This window comes from Panthera tigris, chromosome A3, assembly GCF_018350195.1.
Source record: "Panthera tigris isolate Pti1 chromosome A3, P.tigris_Pti1_mat1.1, whole genome shotgun sequence".
Taxonomy (NCBI): Eukaryota; Metazoa; Chordata; class Mammalia; order Carnivora; family Felidae; genus Panthera; species Panthera tigris.
The window spans coordinates 44,825,705-44,851,029 of record NC_056662.1 but is presented as its reverse complement, the minus strand read 5'-3'; the positions used below and the strand labels follow the sequence as shown (position 1 = coordinate 44,851,029).

General features: G+C 41.6%; 1 protein-coding gene across 8 annotated transcripts in view; it reads right to left on the bottom strand.

Moving 5' to 3' along the window:
• Positions 1–25,325, bottom strand: part of CFAP61 (cilia and flagella associated protein 61) — a 280,127-nt gene that overhangs the window by 111,211 nt on the left and 143,591 nt on the right. For 2 of the 8 annotated variants that reach the window (XR_006215618.1, XM_042980983.1), the window contains 2 exons: positions 15,574–15,639; positions 12,204–12,277 (listed from right to left, as the gene is read on the bottom strand). Coding sequence is in view for 6 of the 8 variants with exons in the window: in XM_042980983.1 (XP_042836917.1) it covers positions 15,622–15,639 (18 nt within the window). In the remaining 2 variants the exon portion in view is untranslated. Of the gene's footprint in view, positions 1–3,424; positions 3,553–12,203; positions 12,278–15,573; positions 15,640–21,993; positions 22,186–25,325 lie in introns of those variants that run through there. The other 6 variants (XM_007096562.3, XM_042980979.1, XM_042980984.1 and 3 more) reach the window with 5 other exon arrangements.

Below are 25,325 nucleotides of genomic sequence, written 5' to 3'. Positions count from 1 at the left end.
AAACACATTCCCTCCTGGGCTCCTCTTGGAGTTTCTTGGACACAGTATCCTGAGAAGATAAATGCATATGCCCTGGGGCACGGGGAACAAATGAGCTGAGGCTCACCCTGACCCTGAGTTACCCTACACCCCCACCCTTCTCCATCAGCCAGTCAAGAGCCTCAGGAAGCCTGACAGAGTTTGCAGGAAGCTGTGAGAGCAGGGCTACCGCTCTTTAGCTCAGCCCTGGAAGACTGAATAGGGGTGGAAGGGTGGGAGCACCCCAAGGGATACTGGTATGTGTCCCTAAGAAAACACTTGTCATACATGTCACTGGGAACCGGGGGCCCAGGAGACCTTGACCGGGTAAGGACATGAAGATGCAGGGGGACCCACAGGCCTGACAACCAGAGATAAGGTGTGTCTGTGCAGATGTAACTGGATGGGTAACAGCAAAGGACCAGATAGAATGCTTTACCAAAAAAAAAAAAAAAAACAATTGAAACATCATGTTCACTATTCCCCCCTTGCATAGAGCCTTGTCCTACTGTATTAGTTGATGACTAAGGGCAAATCCCTTCGGCTCCCCCAGTAGCACCTTAGCACTTGAGGAAAGAAGGATGTAACAAGGGGTAAGAATTTGTACAAGGATTGCCTTTGGTGTCCTTTGAAGAGGACAAATGCTTTCTAATTTTTTTGCATGCACACAACACGAGGACAAAGGGTTGTCTGTTTAGATTCCAGATGACAGGATTATCAGGCTTTCTGGAAAAAGAGGTTGCTGTACTGGGCCTCAGATGGGTTTTGCAGGAACTGAAGTGCCTCAGCTGAGTCTGATAGTGTGGTGCAGGAACTCAGGAGGGCAATTTTTCTAAATCTTGCCTCTAAAATCTGGATTCAATCCTCATTGGGGGTCAGTGTCTGGTGATCACTTCCATTTCATTTCGGGTCAAATCATTTATAACATCTAGTTCAAATGCAGTTAAGCTGGTAAGTAAAATATGTAGTAGGTTACTATGGTGATTGCTAATTTAAAATAATTAGGGAAAATAATGAGAAAACTATTTCCTCTGTGAAGGATTCAAGATCCGTAAACTGATACCAGTCTATTTTTAGTATACGTAATCTGTAACGATGACAGAGAACTGTGAGTACTTTAAAATGCTTTAAAAAGGTCTGTCTGATTGAGGAATTTAATCAACCAAGTACTTATATCCAAATTTATTCTTGTCTTTATTAAATCTAAGTTGATTCCACAAAAAGAAAATGATATGTATATATCTTAATGTAATCATTTAAAATAAGACCATGACTAAGTATGTAGCTGAATGAAGATTTCAGACCTGTTTCTGGTAACTTCTTGACTACTATTTCACAAGTCCACACTGATAAATCACTCAGAAATGGTCACATATGACTTGCTGCTCAGAGTCTTAGATGAAGAGACCCCTCAGAATGAGGAGAGCCCTCAAACTGTAGTGTGGCACACACGGGAAAATGGATGTTCCTGGGTGCTTCTCATTATTTCTTTCTTGCAATGAAAGATTGCTATAGACTGACCACAATATTTAAAGCATGTGAGCTCTGTTGCTAATTTCAATAATGACATGTGACTTATTTCTGATTAACTAGGGGTATGATCCAGATAACTGAACAAATTGGCTGGAAAGTGAAAAAAATCTTTATCTGGTTAATGTGATGTCAAATGAGCAAAGTAACCATTCGGGATTAGCTTGTCTCCTTATCAACTAAGTGCAAACACCTGGGAGGGGTCATTTCCTCCACCCCTTTCCTTGTCTAACCCTTAACCCTCACCCATCTTCTTTGGACCAGTACTTTTGCTGGCTTCTGGAGGAGTGCTAGTGGGGAGCTTTTTCCCATCTTCTGCTTATCTTTTAGCACCTACAGTTTTGAATAGGAGCTAAAATTTCTCATGTGATCCTGAGCAAGAGATTTAGAAAAAACTGGACTCTTGATTCAGGAGTCTGTGGTTCTCCAAAGCCAAGCTCTTTTAAGACATCTATGAGACTATGAGACTTTATTGGGGCACCTGGGTGGCTCAGTTGGTTAAGCATCAGACTTTGGCTTAGGTCATGATCTCACCATTTGTGAGTTCGAACCCTGCATCAGTCTCTGTGCTCGGAGTCTGGAGTCTGCTTCAGATTCTGTGTCTCCTTCTCTCTCTGCCCCTCCCCCACTTGTACTCTGTCTCCCTCTCTCTCAAAAATAAATAAACATTAAATTTTTTTAAAAAGACATCTATGAAAGTTTTTTTAAAAAAATAAATGAGCAGGGATGCCTGGGTGGCTCAGTCACTTAAGCATCCAACTCTTGATTTCAGCTCAGGTCATGATCTCACAGTTTGAGTTCGAGCTCTGCGTCGGGCTCCTCACAGCTTGGAGCCTGGGATTCTGTCTCTCCCTCTTTCTGCCTCTCCCTTGCTCTCTCTCTCTCTCTCTCTCTCTCTCAAAAAATAAATAAATAAACTTTAAAAAAATAAAAAAAAATAAATGAGGAAACCAAGTCTGAGAGAAAATGAGGTAACACATCTAGGGTTCTGCATCATGTGCTGGTGATGCCAGGCCATGAACCCAAGTTCTTGGACAATAACCCAGGGCTCTTCCTGTCAATGAGGGGCTGAAATTCAGTGAGCAGATGGAGAGCTAGTCAGGGGAAGCTGAGAATTCTCAGGAATCACCTATCAGTAAAATGTGCTCTGAAAGGAAACCCATTTAGTGCTGTGAGGATTAAAAAAAAAAAAAACAGCACTGAAGGGATGCGAAGGCCTCAGTCTTCCCTGGGGGGTTTTACTCTGTTCCCTGGCACCTAAAATGCAGGGTATGGAAGAAAGGTCCTGGTTTGTCTGCCATTTCAGAAAGCCTATTTGTGATGTGCAGTGTCAAAACCGGTTCCCAAATCTGCCTGATCATATGGAGCACTTGCTAAAATGTAGATCCCCAGAGCCCTCCCTGGGAGTTCCTGATTCTGTGTTCTGTGTTCCTGTCTGGTGCTGAGTCTGGGAGTCTAACAAATGCTCTAGGTGATTCTTATGATTCAACAAATGAGGGAAACACTAGTATAGACTAAGGTTGGCAAAATTCTAGAAAGGGTCAGAGTGTACGTATTTTGAGCATTGCAGGCTAAACAGTCCCTGTCACGGTCTCTCAAATCTGCCACTGTATCAAGAAAACAGAGACAACATATAAATAAATGTGACTGTGTTCCAATAAAGTTTTATTTACAAAAGCAGGTAGAAAGCCACATTTGACCCAGGAGCAATAGTTTGCCAACCCTCAGTCTAGAATATTTCACTGCTTCATCAATCCACCTAGGCAAGGTATATGGGGTGGCAAAAAAACTTCAGGTCTTTTCTTTCAAAACAACCTTTCAGGTATAGAAGAGAAGATCCTCTTTAAAAACAAACAAATAAAGTAAAACAACTCACCAAAATACCAGCGTCTCTAGGAAGGAAATTCCAACACTGGATGCACCAACCACAACAATCTTGGCATTGACAGTTATTTTCGGTTCCAATGTTAGTTTTCTATTTGTATGGTTCAAGGCGTAACCCAACTGGAATAAAAGATACAAAGAAAAAGAGAGACTTAAAGAAGATGTAGCTGAGTCTGTGCTTCCAGATTGGCAATTACGTAGAAGAGTTATTTAACCAGGACACTACTGGCAAATCAGACTAAATGCCCATGCACAGCCATGGTGAAATTTATGGAAAATAATTTTTAAGATATTAACATGAGTTTGGGAAAATACCTAATACCTAGTCTGGCTCACATAAAAATGCTTGGTTTACATAATTTTTTTCTTATTGCTGATGGATGTTTCTTACAAAACTGAGGCCCTTTATGATTAGAAACAATGAGGTAAATAATCCCACAAGAAGATAGACAAGTTGCTCCTTAAGAATCCATAGTTTTATGAAAGGTCTCAACCTTTCCTTCTGTCCAAGATCACCCTGAAAACTTGAACAACAATGAGATTACAATTGTTGGATAATTTAAGGCAAATATTAATTCTTTCCATTCTGCGTCCCTCACACCACTTAGCACAGTGCCTTGCACACATGTGTTCAGTAATTTGTAGAATGACAAACCTTAGTTGAATGACAAAAACATGTTGGATGATTAAGAGTTATTCAAACTTTCAGATGCTCTGAGGTCAAGGAGAACTCTTAGAAGAAGAGAAGGTAACTGGCGATCATTTTATTTTTTTTTTTAATTTTTTTTTAATGTTTATTTATTTTTGAAACAGAGAGAGTCAGAACATGAATGGGGGAGGGGCAGAGAGAGTGAGACACAGAATCGGAAGCAGGCTCCAGGCTCTGAGCCATCAGCCCAGAGCCTGATGTGGGGCTCGAACTCACAGACCTCGAGATCGTGACCTGAGCTGAAGTCGGACGCTTAACCGACTGAGCCACCCAGGCGCCCCTACTGGTGATCATTTTAATGCCCATGTTTGGAAAACTTTCTTGAGTTGATTTATTTGATTCACTTTCCTGCAAAGGCTTCAGTGGAAGCAGTAAATGTATGAAGGAAAGATTTACAAAGATAAAAAGAGTAGGGTATTCTTGAAAGGATGTTCTATTGTGTCGATAGTCCTTAGTTCTATTTTTTTTTTTAAGTTTATTTGTTTATTTTGAGAGAAAGGGAGAGAAAGAGCATGTGGGGGAGGGGCATAGAGAGGGAGAGAGAGAGCGAGAGAGAGAGAGAAACCTGAGCAGGCTTTGCATTGTCAGTGAACCCATGAACCATGAAATCATGACCTGAGCCAAAACCAAGAGTTGGATGCTTAACAAACTGAGCTACCTAGGAGTGCTCCCTACCCCCACCTTTTTTCAGTTTGACCTTAGTTCTATTTTTAATTCATTAATTCAACATACATTTTTATTTGATGTCTGGAAGAATTACAACTGACTTCTCATCAGTTACAATGGAGTCCATAAGGCAGTGGAATGACAGCCACACCAATGCACTCCACTCAGTTAAATTCTCATCACATCAGCATTAACTCATCCTACAGCTCAGAGATATTCAAATTCCAATAGACCAAATCTATTTTGAATTTTCTTAAAATCGTGAGTTACTAAGAGTTTGGAAATCCAGTAGGCTAATGGTAAAGTCCTATGTAAAGCTTGGCTCCCACTGACCTTCCAGTGCCTGAGGTAGCTTGGATGTGGCCACATGCTTTGCCATCCACCAAGGAACATGTGAAATTTAGAGGATAGAACCCTTATCTCTAGCTCTAGCTAGCCTAGCAATATGGAGGTAGAATAGGTCTTGACCCAAATAATGTAATATAATGTAATGTTTGGATATTTTAGACTCTCCATAATTAATGCTGCTGGTGCCTTTCAGCATGCTCCCACCTTTAATGAGGCACACCATGAATTCTGGAAGAGATTGAGCTTGCTCCCATCTTTAAGAGGGGACTCCAATTGACATAAACCAAGTCACATAACCATACCCTCCTTGCTCAATAATTGGCCCAGGATAGACACATGACCTATGTTGGCCTAATCAGACTGAATCCCAGGACTTTTATATGGTGGTTGAAAAAGAGAAACCTCTTGCCTTCTAGATAGTATTGGGGTATAGATGTGAAGCCTGAAATGGTATAGTCATCATGACACCAAGCAGGAAACAATCCTGGTTGAAGCTCCAACAGAATCACAAAGACATGGAACAGAAATTCCTTTCAGGGTTCTTGGGTGGCTCAGCCAGTTGAGCCTCCGACTTTGGCTTAGGTCATGATCTCACAGCTTGTGAGTTTGAGCCTCACATTGGGTTCTGTGGGGCTTGCTTTGGATTCTGTGTCTCCCTGTCTCTCTGCCCCTCCCCCACTTGTTCTCTCTCTCTCTCTCTCAAAAATAAATAAACATTAAAAAAAAAAAAAAAAAGAGGGGCACCGGGGTGGCTCCGTTGAGTGACCAACTTTGGCTCAGGTCATGATCTCATGGTCCGTGGGTTCAAGCCCTGCATCCGGCTCTGTGCTGATAGCTCAGAGCCTGGAGCCTGCTTCAGATTCTGTGTGTCCCTTTCTCTCTGCCCCTCCCCCATTCATGCTCGCTCTCTCTCTCTCTCTCTCTCTCTCTCTCAAAATAAATAAACATTAAAAATTAAAAAAAAAAAGAAACTCCTTTCACACTCTGTCTGAAACCCACACTGCCTTTGGAGTCTTCAATTATATGAGCAATAAATATCAGTCAGCTATTACCACAGTAGTGCTACATAACAAACTACCACAAAAGGCATTGGCTTAAAACAGCTGTTGTTTTTCCTCACTCATGCATCTCTGGGTTACAGTACATCTGAAGGCTGGATTCAGCTGGGTTTGGCTCCAACTTGCAGATTCCAGATTGGCCTCACATCTCCCTGTCTTTATTTTGATGAGAGATAGCTGGCGAATGTTCTTCTGGCAATGGTAGAAGTGCATAAAGTAAGACTAAGCAATACCTCTTCAGCCTGGCCAAAGCAAGTCATGGGGCTGAGCCCACTACCCATGAGATGGGGAAGGAGATTCACCTGTAGTGGGAGGAACCTCAAAGGGCAGAGCTCAGGGAGAGAGGAATAGCTGGGGAGAAGGATGCAGTCTACCACGTTTCCTCAGTTGTTTCGGACAGCTTGTTTCTTGGATATGCAACTGAAAGTTCCCTAACCTGACACATTTTCCAAATGACAATAATGAATGTATCGTTAGGGTGAAAAATGTCTGTCCTCCAAATAAATGTCACGCTAATCTGGCCTAGAAGAATTTCCCAAGAGGGGTCGATGAGGAATTTTTTGAGAAAAGCAGTTAATTCCAGTATATGTGGGTGCCACCATGAACTGTGTTTTGATTGATTTATTTCCAAGACAGGTAGGGTGGCAGCTGATTCACACTCCAGCCAGCCTTGGGTCTGGTGGTTTACCGCAAGGGAGACTGGGAGCATAGAAGTTGGTATTGATGAGAGAGTGTGGGGCAAGCTGAGGGCAAAGTACAGACTAACAGCAACCCCTCCCCCAGGGGGGATATGTACGCTATTCCTTGGACACTCCTGGCTGCCCAAGAACAGGGGGGAAGGAAAGAAAGCAAGTGGCTGACTGATAGAGATCACAGTCATGCAGGACAGGAATCTCCTTCAGTTTACAGATAACTTAGTAAAATGGAAGAAAAAGGCAATCTTATCCATAGCCTAATCTCCAGAAACCAACCTATAGACTCTGTTTCCTAATATCACCTTCATCAAGACGTAAGGGGGTTTAAGTGCTTGCCATGGAGTTGTGGGAAACAAAGGCAAATGAAAAATTAAATTTCCTTACTGCCTACAGCCCCTTGACAAGTCCTTGAAACAGGCAGAGTGACCTCCCTGTAGGAGCTCAGCTGCCTTGATGATGATACTTTGCTAGGGGCAAAAGAGCTGAACATTATGCCTGACCCCCCAGGATCGTGTGTCTCCTTAAACACATAAAAATTACTTTCCAAGCCTCATTTATCTTTAACCTCCAAGTATATGTTGGCAGTTCTAACTCCAAGCATATGGCACCTGACGTACATCTGAAGGGTCTCATGACTGAGGTTTTACTAGACAGTAATAAAAGATGTTTTCCTAACAACAGCTAGCCCCTCAAGGTCCTGGAAACCTTGCTTCCAAAATTCCTTAGAGACTTACACTGTCCCTAACCCCTCCCAACCTGAAGGTATATAATCAGTCAGTCTTCACAACCCCAGTTCAGCTCTTTCTGCCCACGGGTCCTGTCCCTGTGCTTTAATAAAATCATCTTTTTGCACCAAAGATGTCTTCAAGAATTCTTTCTTGGCTGTCAGCTCCAAAGTCCACTATCACCCCAAAACCCCCTCAGTATGATGGCATTTAGTCACAGGTCCAATTAACAGACTTAAAATGCCAGCATCTTGACAGAGGTCAGAACTCCAAGATTCCTTCCACAGGGGTATGTTCAGACATTCCCCTCCGCTATCTGGAAGTGCACATTAACACTGAAGCATAGGCAGTAATGAAATTCCCTGGTAAAGAATTATAACCCATTTATGAAATAGCTCCTGTATCAATGATACAAAGGCGGCTGGGGAACAGAACAGAATGGTTTTTGTTTCCCACACAATAGCTTTAACACCAACAGCTGCCAGGCCTCAGAAATCACCTTTCTAACTGCTGAACACATAAAGTGGCCTCAGGGGTGTCAAGAGTTAGCCATCAGTACCAATGATGGTAGGTGTCTCGGGAAAGTGATCAGGCATCACAATGATTTTCAGTAAGCTAGTTTTGTGTCCAGGCTTTAATTAAAAACATATTCATCGTCAGGTATGGTGAAGTGACCTGAAAAAAACACATTTTTCTTTTGTTAGGGTAGATGGTTTTTAAATACCTTGAAAAAAATTCTTCCCAGCCTGGAAATGTCTTTCAGTGATGACCGCAAATTAAGATGGCTTCTGCTGCTTTATAAAGGGTTTATTTTGCCCATAAGCAGGAGTACCATTTTTTGAAGAAAAGCAGAATATTTCCTCCCTTTAGATTCCTTCAAGCCACAGGTTTCCATAGCAAAAAAACCAAAACCGAAAACAAAAACAAAACAAAACAAAACAAAATAAACCATACCATCAGGTATGGAAGATCCTCTAAGTCAAGCCAGCTTTTCCTTTCTTTGTCTGAAGATCCACCGAAAACGCCCAACACACTGGAGACCTAATTTTTTATTCTTGCTTTTTAATTTTCTTAATAGTGAAATAAAAATAAAGCTTTATCTACTGGCTTATATTTTATAGACAGAAATTAAATGTGCCTTGTGATAGTAAGTCATTTCAAAGATAAAACAGAGGAAATTCTGTAAGCTATTTAACTACATACCACACTGGTGATGACAATATGGGTGAGAAATTAGGTTCTTACCTCCATGTCTTGTGAAGACACTTATAATTCTTTTTTCTAATGATACTAGGTTAGCATTTTTAGACAAATGGATTATTTTATTTTATCTTTTATTTATTTTTATTTTTAGAGACAGAGAGAGTGCAAGTGTGCATGCGCAAGTGGGGGAAGGACAGAGGGAGAGAGAGAATCTTTTTTTACAAAAATGTTTATTTTTGAAAGAGAGAAAGAGAGCACTAGACGGAGAGGGGCAGAGAATCTTAAGCAGGCTCTGCGCTGTCAGCACAGAGCCCCATGAGGGTCTCGAATTTACAAACCGTGAGATCATGACCTGAGCTGAAATCAAGAGTCCGACACTCAACTGACTGAACCACTCAGGCAGCTGGAGAGAGAGAATCTCAAGCAGGCTCCATGCTCAGCACGGAGCCGGAAGTAGGGCTTGATCCCATGACCCTGGGAACAAGACCTGAGCCAAAATCAGGAGTCAGACACTTAACCAACTGAGCCACCCAAGCACCTCTAGGGATAATTTTAAATGTAGAGATCAACATGTATCCCAGCATGAAGGAATACAACACCTATTATGGTATATACACAGACCTTCTAAGGCTAAAAGAAATGTTCCTTGAAATTGACCGTGAGTCCCATAATGAGTTTAAAATACAGACTTTCCGTTCAGTCCCAGATAGGAGAGGAAAGAATATTATGGGATTTTCCTGGTAGAAAATTCTAGAGCTGAGCTTGAGGTGGGGAGGGAAATGACAACAAAGATCATGTCAAGGGGGACAGGAGTTGAGATGAGAAAATAGGGAACAGAAATGGGCACAAGTTTAAGTTGTGACATATTTGTCTGTAATTTCCTGTGACCTTCCGAAGCGCAAGACTTGTCCGTGAATGAGCCGTCAGAGGAGGTTTTGGTTGCTCTTATTAATTTAGTTGGTTTGTTTGCTGCCCTCCACTGAGACAGTTTGCTTCCTGAAGTCAGGAACTACATTTTTGTTTTTTGAGGCATTTGTTTTCTTTGGGTTCTGATTTGCTTATTTTATCTAAATGATTCCTGCCATACATTTTTAGAGATTCAATAAATGGTAAAAGATATATTAACTTTCGGTATAAAATAATATACCATATACCAATATACCATAAAGATAATGGTAAAGATATATTAACTTTTTCATGAGCCCTTCTTAAAGAGTACTGACATGATTTCCACTGATTGAAATTATTTTAGTTGGCTCTTTGCCAGTTGCTTAAATGAGCAAACAAATGATTTAGACATAATCAGAACTACTTGGGATTCAATCTGATCTTTTTACTAAAAATGATGTTGATGTACACAGTCAGTTGAATTTATGCCCTGATTCACATACAGTTACCAAGAGACCTTAAATTCATAGTTTGGAGTTTCATGCATATTTGTTAACTATTTTGTGTTAAAATTAAAACTAAAATTTGTGTTAACTATTTTGTGTAAAATTGCTCAAAATGCAATTTTGTCTGATAGACTTTAGTTCTGTGTTTCCACATCCGGTTTGGTTTCTCTTATGCACTTACTTAGAATGAGTTAGAATGACTACAAAAGCATTATTAAAACTCAATTTCAGTAATAGATCCCAAATCAGAAGTTACTGAAATTACAAATAGGCCAATAAACTAGGAAGCAGTCAAAATAAATATAAATGATGCTACATAATAAATGCAAGGTTCATACTAAAATGGAATATGATAATGTCTATGGTGAATTTTTTTCTAATGATACCATTTCATTTGGAGGTTATGTTCAACTTCCAGGATCATTAGACATGGCACCATTAGCCCGGTGGCAAGGTTTGGGCTTGTTTTCTTAATTCTGCTACTGGTTGAAATTCTGAGCCTCTTTTCCTTAAATATCAGTTTCCTCAGGTGTAAAATGGAAGTAAATTACACAAACCTCTGCCTTCCTCAGCAGGCAAACATGGGAACTATTCATTAAACAACATCTACAAATACTTTGAGCTTTTCAGGCAAAGATGTTACACATGGTAAAATTGCACATCCTCTCTCCCATCTGCAATATGAAAGGCAAATCTTCGAAAAATACATTTTAAAAGGGCAAAACAATGAGCTCAATTTTCAGCTCCACACCCATGTATATATATTTTTCTCACAGAAAGCTTCCAAAGACTTCAAAGGGAGCTCTGTCCATGCAAGGAAATGGAAGATGGGGAGATCCAAAGCCATTAGGAATAGAATTTCTGAAATTCTTAATAGGCCTCCTTTTCCTTCATAAATGTAATTTTTTTTCTTATACTTCTGTATTCCCTTTTTTTCTCTTTTTGAGGCTCTTTGTTTCCCAATATGATCAAAATAAATGACAGATTGATATCAGTGTCAGTTTCAAATTTCAAAGTTCACAAGTTACCCTCTTTGGGGCAAAGTATTGCCATTATTTACCAAATAAAGAAAGGGTAGAGAGGAACAGATATGTAAAAGAGAACTAATAAGTGAGAAATCACTTCCACAGATACAAACTACAATTTTGGAAAGCCTTTCAGCTAAAATCATTGGAAGTGTTCAAGAATCTGATATGAACACCAATGCCAATATCCTGACAGAGCAAGAAAAAACTGTGAAGAAGATGCTATGATTTTGAGCCTTGCTTTATGAAGGATTCTCTTAACTTTCCCAACACTTTTTGTAGCCCAAGCACTTCAGAAAAATGTGAACTGCCTATGGTATCTGCTGAGAGCAATGATAACCCAAGGACACGTTCTCACTTGCATTCTTTTTTTTTTTTTTTTTTTAAGTAGGCTCCATGAACAGCATGGAGCCCAACATGGGGCTTGAACTCACAACGGTGAGACCAAGGTCTGAGCTGAGATCAAAAGTCAGACCCTTAACTGACTAAGCCACCAAGGCACCCCTCTGGGTTGCATTCTTTTTTTTTTTTTTTTTTTTAATGTTTATGTATTTATTTTGGGAGAGAGAGAAGGTGGGGGGGAGGAGGAGAGAGAAGGAGAGTGAGAATCCCAAGCAGGCTCTGCACTGTCAGCACAGAGCCCGACATGGGGCTCAATCCCACAAACTGTGAGACCATGACCTCAGCTGAAACCAAGAGTTGGACGCCTAACCCACTGAGCCACCCAGGCTCCCCTGGCTTGCATTCTTAGCATGATAAAGAGCATATCCCAAATCATGCTACATGGGCAGAGTGGGCTGTGGTTAGTGAATGATCTACTCCAGGTACACTCTAGGCACTCATGAAATATGTGGGAGGCGAATGAAGCCCTCTGCAAAGTTATTAGTTGATACTACCCATGAAGAATTGTTGTTTAAATAATTATATATCTTTAATTTCTTTACATTCTTCACATTATCCAGGGCAGACAGTGGGAGCATAATAGATTCTTGTGGCATTCTCCCACATAGATTGAATCCTACCTGAAAGAAAGAGGATTCCTGTATAAATTAGGGTTGGGCTTGACTGCCTACAACAGAAAACCTAGCTTAAACAGAAAATAGCTTTAACAGGATGGAAGACAATTTCTCTTTTACGCAAAGGGAATCTGGAAATATGAAGTCCAGGGTTACTGAGTACCATAAACTTATCAAAGACCCAGACTTTTACCTGCCTAACTCCCCATCTTAGTGCAAGGTTTCCATCCTCACAGATGGCCCAGGATGGCTGCTGGAGATCAGACATCACATCCCCACTCCAGGTAGCAGAAAGAAGAGAAGGGGGAACAAAAAAGGAGCCTCCCTCCTAGCTGAGCCACTCCCTTTAAGCGTCCTTCCCAGAATTCCCATTCCAACTACATCTGCCTCCATCTCAGTGGCCAAAACTGAATCATATGGTTATGCCTGATGCAAGGGAGGCTGGGAAAGAGTTGGGTGCAATGCTGCCTTGGATAAAATCGAGGTTCCATTATTAAGTCTAAAGGGAGCAATGGCTATTGGGGGCAACCTAGTGGCCTTTGCCATAGTTCCTTAAACTGCTATAATACATTGCATAAACTTCTTCAACTTGCATTTTTCTTATATTGCTCTTATCAACTCCATCTGTACCAATCCTTTGTACACCCTTATTCCTCATCTGGATATTCTCATTATTTTGCAAACATTATAAAAAGTGAAAATCATTGCCACCCTATGGCACTCGCTTCTGGCCATTCTTACACATTTACATTAGAAGAAAAGTGTTTTGGGAGTTGAGTTGAGTGACCTTTACTGGATTTCATCGATTCTAGGAGGCACACTTTTTTCACATCTTGGCATCCCTGAAATCAACCTCACAGTCAATATCATCTTAATCACTGCAGTCAGCAGGCAGCGGCAGTGTCACAATTCCTTTCCTGGGTGTGGGTGACTTGTTCATGGCTATTCACTGGCATAACTTCCAGAGAATCCTGTGTGTTATGTGTGTAACTGCTACTGACAATGTCTTCAAAAAGACTGCAGCATGATTTGGCATTAAAATGAACACTTACTGTGTTCCCATAAAGGCCTGAAAACTGAACGGCAGGGTGCAAATTTGATATTAGTGAATCAAATATTAGTCATTGGAGGAATGGCTGTCATTCCATATTTTTTTGCAATGCAAAAATCAAGTGCTTTATAGGAGCAAATAAAGGATGACAGATACCCACAAGTAGATACCTGTGTTACATTTGTTACTGAGACACCGGCAAAAGTTTTATTCCCATCACATAGCAAACAGTGCAATTGAAGGGAATGTAAATTGCCTCTCTTCTCTGAATAGATGAAAGAAATTTCAAAGCAATGAGATTTATATGACTGATTCATATTCTATTCAAGGCTCCCATTAAAACATTGTGTCATAGCTTAATTTGCCATTTTTTTTCCTTCATGGTACATAAAATAAGGTACAATTTATAAATGATAATGTCTTAGATTTGATAAATTGATTTACTTGTTTTTAATTAAGTAACTGCCCCTGACAAGCAGCTCATAAAATCATTAAAAGTTTGATTGCGTTGGGGCACCTGGGTGGCTCAGTTGGTTGAGCGGACTCTAGATTTCAGCTCCGGTCATGATCTCACAGTTTGTGAGTTTGAGTCCTGCATCAGGCTCTTTGCTGGCAGTGCAGAGCCTGCTTAGAATTCTCTTTCCTCCCACCCTGTGTCTCTCTCACTCTCAAAATGAATAAATAAACTGTAAAAAGAAGTATTATTGCTTTGATGCATACATGAGCATTGGCAAGGGAGATCCACTGATGGTTTTTCAGAGACACAAGATTCACTGATCCCCAATGTCAGGCACACTGGCACGTGTACCACGATAACCTCAAATGGCTCCATATCCCTTCCTTCCTACCTTGGGTCATGTCACATGTTTATTTTTTTTTAATTTTTTTTAATGTTTATTTTTGAGAGAGAGAGAGAGAGAGACAGACAGAGTATGAGCAGGGGAGGGACAAAGAGTGAGACAGGGAGCCATAGATTCTGAAGCAGGCCCCAGGCTCTGAGCTGTCAGCACAGAGCCCGACGCAGGGCTCGAACCCACGAACTGTGAGATCACGACCTGAACCGAAGTTGGACGCTCAACCGACTGAGCCACCCAGGCGCCCCTCATGTCACGTGTTTAGAAATGTCCCCAGAGCCTCTGCATCACCTTAGTTGAATCTTGTCTGGCATGTTTCAGCTACTTGACACTCCAGGTATCATCTTTCATACAGTGTCCCCTACAAAGGGAAGAAATGACTTCTCCAGTGTGAACACACAGGGAAAGGCAGGAATGAAGCAAATCCCTGGCAAGGAAATGGTTTGCAGGATCAATAACCTGATCCTGTATTGTTTTCAAAGCACAAATTACTACTACAGTGCATAGGTCTCTCTTGAGAAACTTCATTGCTGCTTAATTATTCTCAATTTCTATATCTCCATGAAAGACCCACTTGTGATAAAATAAAATGAAGGTATGGCCTCAAAGGTTTTACAAACACTCAAATTCAAAAGTGAAGGAAGGCACTCCTCCTGTTAAATAATGCCCTTCTGGAGTGATGACATTCTCTTTTATGTATCTGAAGACAAGAATGGTCCTCCAGGTATTAAATGAAAATTGAATATCTGAATGTGTTTACAATAAAGAATTTAACTCTGAATGTCTTAATAATTAGGCAAGGAATCAGAAAAATAATCTGTGATAAATTTTCTTGAGATTTTTGTTAAATTAAAAAAAAAGTTGTATTGTTTGTTGTTTTCCTTTTCTAAAAAAGTAAGAGTGAGGGTTATGGAGAATGTATGGGGTATCATCCATCTGAATACTACTTGCTTAAAGAAAGAGGACCTCCAGTCATCCTCTTTCCATTCCACATCATAAAGGATGGGACATGTAGCTTATCAGGGATGCCTGAACAGTTGATACTTAGCCACTGGCTTGAAAATATTTTGCACTTAATATCATGGAAGTAGACTGGAATCTTCCCTCATACCTACAGAAGGAACTTACATATACATAGCAGAGAGTTACAATGTCACAGAGTCCTGTCCCTAGTCAGAGAAATAATTAGAAAAAGTATTCGTATAAAATTCCAAAGCCAGTCTAACTTGGTGGAGAAGGCAGGTGGATACGTGGAATGATTCTGAGGGCATTAAGATAAGCCCATTCAGTATCCTGCTGCCTGAAATTCTGCCATCAAAACTTTAATGTAGAGCTTAATGCAACAATGTCAACTCAACAAATACACATTGAGCATCTACCATGTGCCAAACACTGACCAGTGTGTTGAGGTAAGAATGAGGCATGGTTCCCATCTTTAATTCTCATTAAGTCAGATGACAGACCTGTAAACAAATAAAATACAGTATATAAAATGCAGTGATAAGGGTAATGTGTCAGGAAGCTATTGCTGTGTAACAAACCAACCCAAAACTGAGTGAATCGAAAGAACAAAACATTCTTTAGCTCAGGTTACTGTGGGCCAGCAGTATGGGCTGTGCTGAGCTAGGCAGTTCTTCTGGACCCAGCTGGGAGGCTGTCGGATCAGCTGATGTTTGGGTGGTCTAGGATGGCAAGGAAATCTTCTTACATAAAGTGCTGGCTGAGCTGGATTTGAAAGGATCAATATGTCCAGATGGACAAGGGAGAGAACAACTTTCTGGATGAGAGGTGAAAAGCCAGGACAAGGGTCTGCAAGGGTGACACATCCCACTGAAATACAGATCAGTCTTTACTAATGCATTTTCAGGTGATGTCCCGAGAAGGCAGGATGGTCCTGCCTGGACAATACAGGAAGCAGACACAGAAGGGGATGCAAGGAGTGGAGCAGGGGTCTGGAGAGGAAGCTAGGAGAGAAAGCCAATGACCAACTGTGTTCATGCTGCCATCTCCCACCTTTGGACACAGAATAAGATGAGAACTTTCTATTTGTTCTCCCAGGGGATAAGCTGTTTGCTCAGGTTGAGTACCTGGATATTTGCACTGCTGGTTTAGGCCTCGGGTTCATTTGTTAGGAAAATGACACCTGTGGAGGAGAAGTCATTTTCCTGAGCATCTCTGTCCAAGTGAGTGCTGTTCCACAGATACAGCTTTTCAATCTTGCCGTCTCCCCAACATTTCTTTATTTTCACCCCTGGTTCTTTTCAACACGGCCTGCATGTCCTGACTCTAATTTTCGTTTGGAAGGTGTGCCTTCAAGCATGTTTTCAGTCTTTCAATTAGGCTCATTATTCCTGTTGACATCCAATTGTATCTCTGGGTGAGTCTGAAGAAATTAAGCATATCTCTTTCATCTCAAAGCAAACAATGGTTTGTATTCTTTTTCACATGACTTTAAAATTCTGCACACCAAAATGTTCATTGGACTTTTTTGTAAGAGCAATGCACAATGATTGTTTTGAAGGAAGAAGCCTTTCTGAACATTCCTGTGGAGAATGCTAAGGCTAAAGACAAAGTTCAAAGGAATTTGGTCAGAATCAATGATTCAAGGGAAGGACTTGCAGGAAGGAAGACAATAAATCCAGACTCTTTTTAAATTGAAAAGAAGAGGGCTAGGCAGAAACCTCAGCAGGAAGAAGCTGAAATACTATAAATGGGAGTGGCCACTGCCCAATTAAAGTAGAGAGATATTTTAATAAAACACAGGGAGGCTAATCTCAGTCATTCAGATACTTCATATCAGAGCAGGGAAAGTAAAGGTCTTGGTCCCACTGCGAATTCTTGCAAAAAGAAGAGCTGGGTGTAGGTAAGTGGTGAACCAGTGAATTCTACTCCTGAAACCAGCATTGTGCTGTATGTTAACTAACTGGAATTTAAATAAAAATTTGAAAAGAAAAAAAAGAAAAGAAGTGCCTACTGCATGGAAGAAATCAGTACAGAACATTCCCACTTTCCTCATTCTTTGAATCAATTCCTAATGATTTTGACAACACTTTTTGGAAAGGCTAATTCCATGCTCTCAACAGAAAATTCTCCAAAATAAGCATTTATATATCTGAAGTTATCTCACACACACACACACACACACACACACACACACACACACACACACACAGCAATAACAATCCTGCTGTAATTAATTAGTACAAAAGGCCTTGCCATGCCTGGAAGGGGAGCTGGCTTGCCACTGATAGCTGGGAACCACCTATGGGATGGCAGGTGTGACTTTCAGGGTGTTTGGGACCCCACACACAAAATCAAGCAGGAGTCTTTGGGAAAGTATTCCCCTTTGGTTCATTCTGTTCTATGTTCAAACACAAAACTATTTTCAAAAAGAAACCCCCTAAAATCCCTGTTGGTGGGACGGAAGGGAATAGGCAAGCATACTGCCCTGTCTTTACACCTGTGCACCACTGACATCATGCTTCAGTGCAAAGACAGGCCGGCACTTCTAATTTCTCACATGCACGTCAGTGGTAAACAGTCCCAGCGTTCGTGTTAATGACACCATCTGGCGCCTCCCATAACTGTGTAGCATTCAGCTTCCAAACAAGATGTAATGGCAGCAACACATGAAACCCACTGACATTTACAGTAAGGAAATTTATTATCAGTCATCGGTTTGGTATAAATGTGTTTGCATGACTGCTGGGGCTATAAAATCATCACCTTTGCCAGGCAAGCGAAGGTGCAATAAATAATGGATTTTAAGCCATGCATGTACTACCAAATCATTAAACATTTATCACACAGGCACAATAGCATCTTAAGCAACAGTTACCACTTGAAAAATTAATGCCACGTTTGAGGGTTAAATGAAAACCATTTAGTCTAAGCTTTAATGATTTTTAATTTGGTTTGGTATGAAACAGAAGGATTTTTTTTCATTTTTATTTTTTAGCTGAATATGATGTATATATAAATAGCTCTTTTATAATAATTTTCTCATGGAAAACCACCGCCCCATGCTCTTTTGTTAAAAAAAAAAGACTAAGAAACATAAACTGAAATGTTTCTTAAAAAAAATCATTGATAAAACCTTTTCAAAACTAGAAATGACACAAGAAAGGTTCTTTAGGAATCAGATTGTATTCTTCCCTTTAAAATCCTTAATGGATCAGTCAGTATGGTTGCAATTAAATCATTTTAACGTGGAATTAAGGAAATAAGTAAATATTAAGTCACAGCACACTAAATCCCTCAAGTAATCTAGCCGCATTTGTCCCTATTACTTACTCCTTTAAAATACTCTCCCCACGGGGGGCCTAGTGATTTTCTCTTATGTAGTTGTTCATTGGGTGCCCATAGCTTAAGATAAATTCACAGAATAATTCAAAATACAAATAGACTGGGGGATGGTTTTTCGCATTACGTTTATGGAGAATTTATCAAAGAAAACCATTCAAAGGAACAAAGAGGAACCTAGGTGGGAGCCAGTTATTTATTTTCTTCTACATCACAGACCAGGGGAGGCGGGAAGTCAGTGGCTGCCCTTACACAAGCCTCCGCATGTGGGAGGTCAACCAGCAAGCCAGACCTGGACCAACACAGTGGGCTCAGGAGGCTCTGTCGTGGGCCACGACAAGGAGGACAGGTTGTTAAAACAACACCATCTCGATGCGTAAAATGATCACCTAGCAAGGGGAAACAGAGCCAGCCCTGTTTGGTGTGTGGCATCGTTTTAAAAAACAGTTTTAGTTAGATATCAAAAACTGACTGAATTAGAGATTTCTAGTTTGTGAGTGAAGCTTAACTCCTTGGTGGGAGCTGTTGTGCAGTTTTATGGGTCTGCAACACTGGGACTTCCCTCTTGAGTATCCTGCCCCCTCCAGTGCACACACCCTGAACAGGCAGTGGGGGAGGAGAGGAGGGGGGTAGCCCTGGAAGGAAGGGCAAGATGGTCTGCAAAGCACATCAAGAAGCCTGCATGGGAGCCCTGCTCCTGATCCTTAAATCAATGGAAGGAAGTGTGGAGATCTTCATCTCTGGTAACCATTGTCATCTAAGTGGCTCAGGGGGTTGCCTCCTCTTTGTATACTTTAGAACTGAAATCCAAGGTTTTGTCATGATGAGGGCTTCCTCAAACCCCTGTGGGGGGCGTCTGTTCTCTGGAGAACAGGAGTGGGGGTGTACAGAAATGGAGAAATCACTGCAATGTCCTTCCACGGATATACACGTGCACCCCTCTGCTTATCCCAAGTCACAGGGAGAAGGTCAGTTCTCCTGGGCAGACGGAAGAGTGGGTGGCCACTTGCTCTGCATTGCTATCTGTAAAGACCAGGAAGGCATCATCGTTTTATCCATTACACGAATGAATGGTTAATTAGTGGGATTGTGTGGAAGTGAACCCAATCCATTGGGTACTATCATAAAATGACATGTATTGCTTGAGCCGTGTCATTAAAAATACCAAGTAGGGGAATTTTTCTAAAGCAGCTCCTCTCTCCAATATCCTATGTGAGGGCCACACACTGGCCCAGTCCTTCCATCTGTCACTAATTAATTTAAATATTTCCTAGAGTTCTAGCTGTTATATTATGTGTTCTGGAAATGACAATCAGGGCTCTCCCCAGAGGTAGAGAATCAATGAATAACACCAAGAAGACCTTGCTCATTTCTGTCAAAGTTATGCCAGCTCCCATACACTTTATTAATCATTCTTCCTTCAAGTGTGTGTGTGTGTGTGTGTGTGTGTGTGTGTGTGCGTGACAGAGAGAGAGAGAGAGAGAGCGAGAGAGAGAGAGAGAGAGAGAAAGCATGCAAGAGCACACCATGGCAAAAACAGCTCTCCTAAGGGTGCGATCCAAGTCGCCAGCCTGAATACAACTGTGAAATGAAAAAAACAGTTAACAATGAAGGAAGAGAAACAAAAAGCAATTCAACAGATGCATGTCATTTTTACTCTTCAGTGTGGATCGGTTTTTCTTGTTAATTATATCACCTATTCTTTCCTTATATTGATAATTACATAATTACATGAAACAGATGGGTGACAGAATGCGCCCAGATGGCGAGAACATAAACAGGCTTACAAATTGCTTATTCTTGAGCATATTATAAAGAATTATTTAATAATACATAGATTTCTATACTTTACACATCTGTTAAGTAGAGCCTTCAAAATAGCAGTTACTTTGTCGTTTTTTTCTTAAACAGACACAATGCCTTCCCCAGGAATTCCTAAGAGGCCAACTGCCATCTAGGTAAAATATTTAACCTTTTCCAACCATTTGGATACCTGAAATTCTAAGCTCTTTTCTGAGTTGGGTATTTTCCCCCTTTATTAAAAATAGAAATCATGTTTCAAGGGAGTCACAACACCACATAGCTCTGGTCTTCTTTGAGCAAAAAGCTACGGAAGGTTACAAAGAAAAGGAAGGTTTACATACAAAATTTGAAATGTTCGAACTGCAACAGTTGGGCTTCTGTCATGCGAATCATTTCAAATAACTGTGAAATCAAAGGCAAAGCATCAATGCTGTGTCATTGGGTGTGTGTCCCCATGGGACTGCGGCAAGGTGGAGGCGGTTCTCACATGGGGGCAAGGGGCAGGCCCAGGGACAGCCTGGGTTTCTGACAGGTATGAAGAAGGGAAATCAGCTCCTTCCTCCTGGCCCCCACTGTCCCATCGTGTCAGGTCTCTGCTTAAGTGACCCTTACCAGAGAGGCCTTTTCCACCCCCCACCCCTTATCCTCCATCATCTCTCGGGCTTTCTTCTTGCCACCACCTGGCATTGTGTCTCTGTCCATCGTGCACTTCTCTCACTAGGACACAGGCACCAGGATGGCAGGAATTGCCTACTTTACTGCTGCAGACTTGGTGCTAAGAGCAGGGCCTGCCATGTGGTCAGCACATAATAAATCCTGATACGACATTCAAAGGCTATAAATGAAGTCTCCAGCTCTGAGCTTCCTAACCAGAGATGCAGAACAGGCCCCAGGCCCATGTTTAGGCAGAAGAGTCTGCCCACACAGGCAGGGGGTGACTGTATGAATGTAGGTCCAAACCACGGTGTGTATCAGAGTCTAAACAAAGAACACAGCACCTGGACAAGTGATGTGCCAGGGTAGAGAGGCAGGTTTAGGGAAGGACAAACCCACTTGGCTCTTGGGAAGAACCTAGATAGGGGAGGCAGGGGTGAGGAACAGGACTCCAAAAGCAGGCAAGCAGGCAGTGGTCATCTACTGCTCGGGGAGTTGATTATGTGTAGTACACATGCCTGGAATTCAAGCACTTCTCCAGGACAATGTTCGGATGGTGATTATGTGTACTCTTTGTATGTGCGTGCATGTGTGTATTTGTGTGTATGTGATGGGGGTGGGGAGGGATAGGGAGAGACAAAGAGAGATAAAGTGAGAGAGACAGAGGATGGTTCATAAAAAGCATTTGAGAAGATGAACTGGAAATCTAACTATGTGGTTTATCAAAAAAAAGAGCTCCTAGACCAAAGGTGGCTGTGGGGATTAAGTGAGCTCATTCTTATAAAGAATATGGAATATAACATTTACGAATGTTAACTCTCATTAGTACTTCTCCTGACTTGGCTTGGCTTTTCTTACTTTTAGCATGTTTTTGTATTTGTAAAAAAATATGAGACAAATTGAATAGTTTTATTGAATTACATAATGTTTTGTTATGTTTTATTCTGCAAAGGAGATTCTTTTGGAATTTGGGCTTGGGGGGCTGTATCCCCCATCTGCTCTCCACTGGGGTGGTTCGCCAGAGGGCAGGCACGTTGGGAAAGAAAAGCCAAGCCACTGGTGTCCTGTCTCACTTCAAGCTCAAGGGAACCGGGATCTCAGCATGGCTGTCCTGAGAGGGGCCAAGGGTTCTTGGGCCCAAGGCAGCATCCTCCAGAGCAAACAGCTCCTGCAGAGCAGAACACGTAGGGAGAGGGGAGAGGGAAGACAGTGGGAACTTCCCCATGAAGAGCAGAGTCAGGCACCAACATCTGACAAGACAAAATGATAAACCATGGTCATGGACAGGGTACTGGGCATGAGTTGAATTTAGCTACTCAAATGCCTTCAGAGTCTGGCATTTGCTCCTGCCTTTAGGGTCAATCAGATCACCCAGGTGTGTATCCATCTGTGTGTCTATCTCTCAATTGGTGAGTTGTTGGGAGTCATATGGCCCAGGGGGCCACTAGCCGGGGTCCTACCAACACAGAGTGACCCCAGACCCAGTGTGCGAGGAGGGAGGCTGTCTAGTAAACTAATTAAAATGGTTGCCAATTGTGTATAATTCCACGGGACATTATCAGACATCTTTGTGACCTGCTCACAAATTAAAAATTGTGATAGAAAAATCCCAGTTCAATTTTTTAAATCAACAATTATCTCTGGTTTCGTTGGAGCACCATACTGAGGGTCAATGAGCAGTGGTGAAAATGGCAATGGTGTTGGCCAGCAAAGCTTCACCGTGGTGACCGGAGAGTGCTGCCTGACACTGGCTCTCTGGCAGCACGGCTCCTTTCAGTTAAACACATAAACTACCATAAAAACCTAACAACTACCATGGTGATAATTTCAATGCACTGAATTATATTAAAAAAAACAGAACAAACAAAAACTGGGACATGATTGAAGAGTGGGAGAAGTAGGAACTATGGTAGAGTATGTAATTTATGTTTATTACCAGGGTTTCAACTGCCTGAATGGCTCAGGCCTGCCTGAACTGTAGTTGAGTCATGTTTGACATCTCAAACAAGTAACAATAAAAAACCTTTATGGCTCCCACGTTATTTCCATACCTATTTATTCTATCTCCCCCCTCCCCCCCCCGTTTTTAAGCCATCCTTTTTGTTTTCTTCTTGCTTATTAAGTTGGTTACCATGGAGATCATGACATCAGTAATCTTGACTCAGCTTAATGGTCTTGAGGCAACATACAGGATAAAGGTTTTTATTTTCCCTTAAAGAGGTTCAACCCCAGGAACAGCAGTGTGAGGACTGAGGGCAGAGCACTTCCAGCTGCTCCTCCAGTGGAGCTCCTCCTGTGCTGGGAGCAGGCATACCAGGCTCCCTTATCCGAGGCAGCACAGGGCACCCCAGCACGGGCAGGAAGGCAACCATCACCTTGCTTTCCAAGGCCCACTTGATCCTTTGCCTCTGATGTACACAAATGCCATTTTCCCTTCAGAGTTGGTGAGCATGTAAATAAGGACAACTAAACTCAGATGGCTTTATAAAAATTACTAAGTTGTGGAAAATGTTTCATCCACCTGAGCTCAATGTGAGTGTAAAATCTCTCTAGGTTCCTGGTTGGTTTCCCTGTTTCCCTAGTCTTTCACATCTTCTAAGAGAGCATATCCTACCTTATAAAACTAGAATTTATTTATTTTTTAAATCATTTTATCTATTTATTTATTTCCATCACCTATTCACCCATCCCCACACCCACCTCCCCTCTGGTAACCATCAGTTTGTTCTCTATAGTTATGAGTCTGTTTCTTGGTTTGTTTCTCTCTTTCTTTTTTTTTTTCCTTTTTAAGCTAGAATTCATTAACAAGATACAACATCTAAAAGCTTTCATGAAAAGACGTAAAAGTTAGGGTTATAATACTTTGTAATAGGTGTATCCATTGACATAAAATCACTTAAAAATGAATGGAGCCTATGTTTTTATAGTTCCTCCATGGTCCAGAAGGAGTGGGCCAGCCCCACGAGTAGCCTTCTTGGTCTGTACTCTGTGTGCATATTACTGTTATCATCATGGGGGAGGGCTACTATTTTACATTAGCAGTTGTATTTAATTCCTGACAAATCCTTGTTGACTCAAGACCCCTCCTGACTCTTCAGGCAGCATCCAGGGACACCAGCCATTGGGCAGACATGCCGCAGGAGAGTATGTGGGTCAGTTCTCTTTTTTTTCATTTCAAAGCTGATGGCAGATTGAGAGGAGGTTTTTAAGTCTGAAAAAAGCCTGACTTTTGAGTATTAAAAGCATTTGCCTCAAATGACAGATTTCAGAAGAACACACGGTGATAGCAAAGTCTATTGTCCCAAAATTGGAAAGAGGAAGAGAGTTGGAGGGAAAGAGAGACAAGTATAGCACAGGCCTCTCCTTCCCTCTGGTTAAGGCCATAAAAGTGGAAGAAAAGGACAGGATCCTCACAGAGGTTCTGGAGAATATGGGAGCAGAGAGATCTGTGCCTCACAGAGAAGTCCCTGCCACCTGTTCTGAGAAGGGTAGAGATAACTGAGGCTGGTGCCAGGGCAAGAAAGAAGATAAGGCAGGTCATGAGCTTCCCAAAGCCCAAAGTGGTGCAGGAGGTGAGGAGAAAGGGAAGCAGAGGGGGTGAAGGGAAGAGAGAGAGAGAGAGAGGAGCGTGGATGAAAGGGATATATATTGAGAAGGAGAGTGAGAAAGAGCATGCTCCAGCCAACATGACGTCGGGCTCAAAGAGTTCTCAAGGCTGTGAAGAGGAAATGTCCCCAATGTAAGTAGCAAGTGCCATTTGGGGAACCTGGATGCCAAAATAAGGGATGGTTGAGGACAAGCTGACGTTCTGAAACCCAGTGGATGCCTGTGAGGACAGGCACTACCCAAGCACCAGAAAACTGCAGCCCCCACCTCCACAATGCCATGATGCTTCATGGGCTCCTGAGAACTGTAATGCCTTTCCCACCACCTGTCCCCCCAAAAAGGGAAAGTTGCTGAATGGGCTCCATTTAAACTTTTAATTGTAAAATTTACTTGGAGTTGATGGAGATTGCTTCTTCTCCCACCAGGTAAGTGGAGACTCCAAGCAGAGATTCAACTGAGTCAGAGGAAATAAAAACACGGGCCAATGGAAGACTGCCATTTTGCAGACCTGATTATCTGACTCAAAACATCTACATCTGACAATAAAAAAAGAGGGCTTTTTTGCATGCTGATTATTTGCTTAGATAAAGCAAACACAATGCAAAAAGAAACCATCTTTTTAAACTGGGGAATCACAGCTTTCATTTTCAAATTCTAAAACTTCATGTTTTCTGATTAAAGAAATAGTAGCTTTACCTTTGACCTAGCAAAACAAAACAGTTTCTAGGAATTTACTGAAATTACGATGAATGTGCTCAAAAATAATAAGGATGGATATGACAGC